This window comes from Numida meleagris, chromosome 12 (genome assembly GCF_002078875.1).
Source record: "Numida meleagris isolate 19003 breed g44 Domestic line chromosome 12, NumMel1.0, whole genome shotgun sequence".
Classification (NCBI taxonomy): Eukaryota; Metazoa; Chordata; class Aves; order Galliformes; family Numididae; genus Numida; species Numida meleagris.
This window is the reverse complement of record NC_034420.1, coordinates 15231930-15239241: the sequence shown is the minus strand read 5'-3', so window position 1 is coordinate 15239241 and position 7312 is coordinate 15231930. Positions and strand designations below refer to the sequence as shown.

The 7312-nt window shown below is 46.0% G+C and overlaps 1 protein-coding gene across 1 annotated transcript; it reads left to right on the top strand.

Moving 5' to 3' along the window:
- On the top strand, positions 1251-7223 carry CAMLG (calcium modulating ligand). Its single transcript, XM_021410579.1, has 4 exons — positions 1251-1607; positions 2620-3074; positions 3846-3911; positions 4673-7223. Exons 1-4 carry the CDS (start codon positions 1448-1450, stop codon positions 4862-4864), a joined length of 873 nt encoding a protein of 290 aa, XP_021266254.1. The 5' UTR covers positions 1251-1447; the 3' UTR covers positions 4865-7223.

Here is a 7312-nt window from a genome sequence, read left to right as displayed (position 1 = left end):
CAGTTGATTTAGAATTTGTCAATGGCATTTTTTTGTCCCTTGTCGTTCAGCATTATTACTTAGCCCTGCTTTGGGGTTTGCTGCTCCCGTAGGCCCACGTTGGTGCTGTACTCCACCATATGGCACCCTGCTGTCTAGCTGGAGTTTGGTCTTTAGCCAGTGACACTGACGGGTGGAATTCAGCCTGCCTTCAGCGGCACTCCCAGGATGGTGATTAATTTTACTGTAGGTAATCCTATGTCTTCATGTAACATTCTACTCTTTCAATGCCTTTTTTTTTTATTATTGTAAAAGACATTCCATCTTATGCTTGTCAGTTTTTTTTTTATGAGCTCTCATCACTGCTTCTGGTTCACCATATATAACTTAACGCGTGAGCCGGGTACTTTAAACTCTGCATTTATCAGGTTTTGCTTACAGAATCCTAAGATTCTCTAAATCACTCAGAAATATTACTGACTGGACTTGTCAGCACTACGTGCTCTCTCTGTTTGTAACAATTTGCTGCTGAATTCAGTGCTCCAGCTGCGCAGCCCTCCTAGTGCTCCTTGGGGAAGTGCGAGTGCAGCATCGTGAGGCCGAGTCCTGCTGCTGGTGGAAGCACCTGTACCGCAGCCTGACCTACAGAGCGTGAATCCTCCAGCAGGGAGGGAGGTGAAGGCCGTCAGTTGTATCGATGAGAAGAATCCGTGCCACTGCCTCTGTTCGGTTGGGCTCTCGGGTATTTTCACAGCGCTGTGCACGTCACCTATTGGAACATTCAGCTAAGAGAAGATACTGTCACCCAGCTGTCACGCACGCAGAAGGGTGATGTACTTCTGGACCTAAAAATGCCGTGCTGGAAGTTAAACGTGGGTCTTAAACCTGACGCCTGGCTCTGGAGTGACCTTGTGAAGGAGCTGCTCCTGTCAAGGAGAGATCTGCAATTTAACTGTGCTCTTTTGCTTCCTGTGGGTCAGGTAAGTACTTCCTTGGTTGGAAACATTCCTCTAGAAGTTCACGTTTTTACACAGTATGGTCTCTTTACCTCTTTTTACGATAAGGAATGCGTTACCCTCGTGTACTAGCTTTCGCCAGAAGCCGGAGGACGGTGGAGGAGCGCCGGCCCCGCCCCCTCGCCCCGTACGCCCGCGGAGCCCTGAACTCGGCGCCCCCCAGCGGAGGCGCCCTCCCCGCCCTGACTGGGGATTGGCCACCACATCGCCTCTCGCTGCGTGACGTCATTTCCGATTCCGGGGCGGCCATCTTTATTGGGGGCACGGCGCTTAGCCTGGCACCGTCAGAGCCGGGCGAGCTGTGAGCTTGTCTCCGTTCTCTTTGCCCTTACGTAAGGTGGCGGCGCGGCCTTCCGCCCCTGGGGGCGGGCGGCGATGGCGCCTGCGCGTTGAGGCGGCGCAGCCCCTTTTTGTGCGGCGCTGAGGCGGCGCCGCGGCCTCTCCTGCCGGGGATGGAGGACGGCGGCGGGGCGGGAGCGGCGCCCCCGGGGCCCCCCGCGGGGCTCTCGGCCTCCCAGCGGCGGGCGGAGCTGCGGCGGAGGAAGCTGCTGATGAACTCGGAGGAGCGGATCAACCGCATCATGGGCTTCCACCGGCCCGCGGCGGGCAAGGGTGAGCCCTGCGGCGCCGCGTGGGGGCTCCCGGCCCTGCCCCTTCCCGGCCCTCTTTCTCAGTAAAAAGCAGAAAATCGCTGAGAGCGGAGTCCCTGACCTCTCGGGTGTCTTACATAGCGAGGGAGGAGCTGCCGGTTCCCTCAAGGATTTTTCTTGCACGTTCATAGCTGAGGCGTTTCCGTTTCTGCGCGCCCTGTGAGGACGCTGTCTGTCAGGAGGAGCCGGAGCTCCGCGCACCGCTGGCTGCGGCCGGGCGGCCTGACCGCGTCCCGCGGGGTGCAGCGCCGGGCAGCTGCTCCTTGCTGCTCGCGGCTTCAGGCCTTACACCGAGCGAGTTCGCGTCGCTTTGCTTGCGGCAGCGGCCGAAACAAGCGAAGGATACCTCTGCTATTGCCTGCTTGTTTATCAGTCTCTAATGCTCGCGGTGTGTGATTTTCTGCCTTTGGATCTCTGTCTTACTATGTTGCTCCGTGTGTCGGAACAGTATCTTCCCTCGTGTAGGTAATGCTGCTGTTTCAGGAAGTCCACGTTTTCATTTTTCTGCTTCAGCTTCCGATCTGTGCTGCATGGCTCTGTCCAGCACGGGCCCGATTTCCTAAAAGTGCCCTGCAGTGCAGAGCGCGGACACGCCGAGTTCTCTGCAGGCTGAGGAGGGAGCCAGCAGTGTGCTGAGCCCAGCTGCGTAACAGCGTCCTTCTGGTGAAGCTGATGAGTGCTTCCAGTCAGGCCCATGCTGTGCTCATCCTCTCCCCTTACAATCTATGCTGTAACCTAAGTCCAGGTGCAAACCTTGCCTGAACAGCTTCACTTCCAAGTCCTTTTATTTGTAAAACACGCTTACTCACGTTTGGCTATTTCATTTGGTTTTATAATTAATAATTAGTGCATTCATTAATCATGGATCTGTTTTCACTTTAGAATTGGAGACAGCAACGCTGGACCTCGGTCCAGTATGGTAAAATGTTCTGAGTACTCAGCGTCCGTAACTCCATGCTTTTGTTTCTCTTTAGATGATGAAAGTCACGTAGAATCAAAACTTCAACATGAGCAAGATAAATCAAATTCCCTTCCTCTTCCTTCTGTTTCGAAGCGAATCGTGCTTGGCGATTCTGTCTCTAATGTGTCTGGAACAGCTGACCACGCAGGCAGCGTGGGAGACCTCAAAGGGGATAAGGACTTGTTCAGTCAAACTCCGCAGCTTGTCAGTGAGGGTACAGGCGAGCTCCGTCACCGTAACAGAGGGGAACTGCCATCCGAAGCCGCACCACGGCCACCTAGACATGGATTAGAACAGTACTTATCCAGATTTGATGAAGCTCTGAAGCTGAGGAACCAGCTGATGCATGAGAAGCCAAGCCAAGAGAATGGGAACGCAGTGGAGGAGTTTGATTCCTTCCGCATTTTTAGATTAGTGGGATGTGCTCTGCTTGCCGTTGCAGTAAGGGCTTTTGTGTGCAAGTACTTGGTGAGTTCAGAGAAGCAAACAATCCCATTTTGTTTTGCTAGTCTGCAAACTTAGGACTCAGCTTATATAAAACACTGTTTGTCTAGGGTTGAGGGCTATTTATCTAGAGCTAAGTGAGCTGGGAACTTCAGGCACTCTCTACATTACCAACAGCTGTTTAAAAGCTAAAAAAACCAAACCACTCTAGTATTCCTGGAGATGATAACTATGTCAGAATCTGTGTTATCTAGCACAACCACTAAGTTACAGCTGAGAGTTGCATGCTTTAGCTCTGTAGTGTTTTGAGGAGAAGCAACACTGGAACGATTGTTACTGCTTAAGTCCTACGCAAGTTTGAGTCAACTGTTATTCTTTATGAAAGAAAATAGAGTAAAAGCTACAACGTTTTTACTAGGATATGCAGATCCTACTCATTTATCAACCTTTTGAGAAAAATAGTTCCTCAGTAGTGCAGGTGTCTGCTGGTACATCTTGCAGAAGTGCACGACTGGTACAGCCTGCCACCTTCTGGAGCACTGAGCTTGTTTTTACACACTGCTCTGTCGTGCAATTTTAGGTTTTTAGATTGAAAGCAAATAAGGTAGACTGATACTTTTGACACATAACTTGTCTGCTGGCATTTGTAGTGTTCAAAAATAGTGCTGTTATTTTCCGTAAAATATTTTTTGCTTAATATGCCTAATTTTCATCTATGACTTGAGAAACATTACATTTCTATTTTTCCTTATCCGTTATTTCTGAATTTTAAAATATTCTTTTCTGTTCCATCAGTCAATATTTGCACCATTTCTTACTCTACAACTCGCTTACATGGGACTATCCAAGTACTTTCCAAAGGTAAACCAATTTTTCAAAATTAATCTAATTTCAAATGTTTAAAACTTGTGCTTAATTGCATGGGAAGTATTCTTTTTTGTTTTTAGCTGTAGAATTGAGAATTATCAAATGCTCATAGCTAATGCTAGCTGTTAGTATTCCCAGATTTAGTCCAAATCTTTTTTGGAGTTGCTGTGAAAATGTGGGCTAGCAGCTTACTTAACTATAAGCTAATTAAAAGCATCTGACTGTGAAATTCCAGTTTATCTTTCATGCCTTTAGGAAGTTAATGCTTTTCTTCTAGGTAGTGCTCTTCTGTGGTTGCTGTTAGCTCTATCAACAGCCACTGGGGATATGTGATTCCTGGACAGAATTTGTGAGGGTGGTCATTAATGAGTTGGTCTTTGGGCTTTAAGGGCTCTGTGTTCCATTTGTGGTGTTAGTTTGAGTAATAGCTAGAGATGAGACATTTGTGTGTGAAGCTTTGTGCTCATCCTCAATCCAGAGCTCCGCTTTACAGCCTGATTGGATTGCCAGCGTGAAGTGGGCATAACATCTGTGATGAAGTTTATCTGCTGTTAGCTGGCTTCTCATTCAGCTCCTTAGATCCTTCACAGCTTGAATTTGTAGCTAGGATAAGTAAGGTATTGCCTGTCTGGAAGAATCAGTGCAAACATGCTGTTCTTAGCAGTGAATCTGGAATGTGCCTGGCTGTGTGAAACTGGGATGTTAAGCAGAATTGGATTGTAGCAGAACTAACGCAGTGTTGTTTTTCCTTCTAGTGTGAGAAGAAGGTGAAGACAACAGTGCTAACTGCTGCTCTTCTACTGTCTGGAATCCCCGCAGAAGTGATCAGCCGCTCTATGGACACCTACAGCAAAATGGGAGACGTTTTCACAGACCTCTGTGTCTATTTCTTTACTTTTATCTTTTGCCACGAACTTACTCTGTTCTTCGGCTCTGAAGTACCATGATGGCTGTAGAGTTCGATGCAGTACCTACACTAAAGCTTTCTGGTCTGTATGCCTTTAACATCTGGCAGGTTTAAACCTTAGTTAAAATTCTTTCCTGTTTTTGAATGCTTGAAAGGAGCCTTAAATCCAGTCATTTGGGAGATGGAACAGCAAGGTCCCAGGCTGCCAGTTGTATTAGTTTGGTTTATTTAAATACTGTATCCGCCCACTAAAAATGTGAAGAATAGAATGCAAGTGTCACTGGATGATTTGTTCAGTAAGATGATGCCCTTCTCACCTCCTTCATAACAATTTACAAAGCTGCCTTTGTTCCTTGTGGTGAGAGCAAAGATAATTCCTTTCAGCAGAACCACACACAGACATTATATATATATATATATCTAGTACTATTACAGCTAACAAGAACTGTTCATTTTGTGTTGCTCCTGTTTTTAAAGAAAGCTCTAAATGAAAGAAATCCCTGCATTTTGTTGTTCTAATTCAGACTGTCAAACTAAGTAGCTGCTTCTGGAGAATGTTGGCAAAACACGCCACTGTTGTCCTAAACCTTGCCTTACATACATTGTTGTGATTGTGGTTAATTTCATTTGATGATTATAGGCCAAAACAGCTAAGCAAAAAAAAAAAAAAGAAAAAAAAATCACCCACCCTCCTGTTGTTGTTTACAAGTGTCATTAAGCAAAAAGTAGGAAGAAACAGAATTGTTGGAATCGTTCATCTCATCTGTTTGTGAGTTCCCAGCAGCCTAACGCTTGCGTAGCTCACTTGTGTGTGTGCTTTTTTCTAAACAAATGAACAAACCAACTCACCTCGGGAGGGGGAAGTTGCATAGACTGGCCACCAAGCTGCAATATCAAACATTTGTCTGTTACACATAAAAATAGCTTTTTGTGGGACTGCGACGGCGTAAGGCAGTTTTTTTCCTTCATTACCTTGATACCTTCATTATCAACCAGTTGCATGTAAACAGAATTATAATTGCCTAGAGCTGTGCTACTGCTGTACAACAGTACTACAACCCAGTTGTGTAAGTAGGGTCTTTGAATCAGCAGACCTGTGGATGTTCACTGAGTTGCTCACTGTTCCCTTAAGTGTTTTTGAAATTGCCCCAGTGAAATCATCTGAGCTATTCCTCTTTTAAATCCTATGCACTGCACGTGACAATGAAATATAAACTGCTGTTTTTTAATTGACTCCCACGTAAAGATCTATGTATAAAGAGGGAAAGCATATTTTTTTCTGTGGATGTCAGCCATGTGGCTGAAAAGAAGACAAACACAAGTGAATCCTGGCTGAAGTAGCAGGCTAGTGAATGTTCTTGTTTGCCATTATAAGAATTTTGGTGAGGGGGGAAGTGTCATTCCAAATAGCCAGCCTTAAACACTGCTGATCTGTGAAAAGCTGAAGGTAAACTTGGCATTATTTTGCTTTGTAGTTTACTGGTTAGAATCGAGACACTGAGATAACATGAGCTAATGCCCTTGTTTTAGTTTAGAGAAACATCTAGCTACCTTGTTGTTTGCAGAGCTTTTTTAGGGAGCAAAAGCGCTTGATTATCTTTATTTAACACACGTGGCCCTGCTTTCTGTGTAGTCTTTCCTGTTAAAGATTCCTGCTACGATTTCAGCTCTGAATTTCAGGCTCTTGAATTCGATGTGTTTGTGGCATGGCAGCTTCTGTATTGTTTTGACCGTTTTGTTGGGTTTTTTTACTGATTATTTTACAGTGAATGTTGTATGGTGTCCAGGGCTGGGCTGTAGAAGCTTCTGACTTAGACCTGCTAGCACAAATATAAATAAAGCTTCTGAAGTGGGCAGGAAATTCACCAAATTGAAATAGCTGACCTGAAAAATATAAGATGTTATAGTGAGATTGCCTAAAAGTCACCATTGTTCTCGCCCTCTATATGCCCAAGTGTAATACATATAAATGGCAAAAATACCATCTGAACAAAGGCAGTGAACTTTTAATCCTAATCACCTAGATAATCACAAAAAAGGTGACCATGCCTTGTAGGTTCAGTCAACCTCTTATGCAGTCCTGCTGTACAAAGAAAGATTACCCAGGTTATTTAGCCAAATGCTGAAAGGAAACGTGGCAGGAGAGCAGAAATGGAGCTCTGCAGTCTGCAAGTGCACGTTGTTGCCTGGTGGGCTCCCAGGTGGGACCGGAACGTGGACTTCGTTGTGTGTAGGGATGGGAAGGAGCTCGTTGGGGCTTCCCGTGAGCGACTCCTCATCTTAGGCCAAGAAATGAATCTCCTTCATTCCGTTTTAACTTCTCTTTGTTTATGTACGTTGTTTCATGTATATTGCTGAACCGATTGTTTTCTATTAAAAGTAAATTTGTTACCCCCTTCCTTTGTGGTCGGATGTCGTCTGTCAGCCCAGCAAGGCATGGGTTGTCAAGTAACTTCTGGAGTGTTAGCGCTGGGAGGAGCAGCTCCGC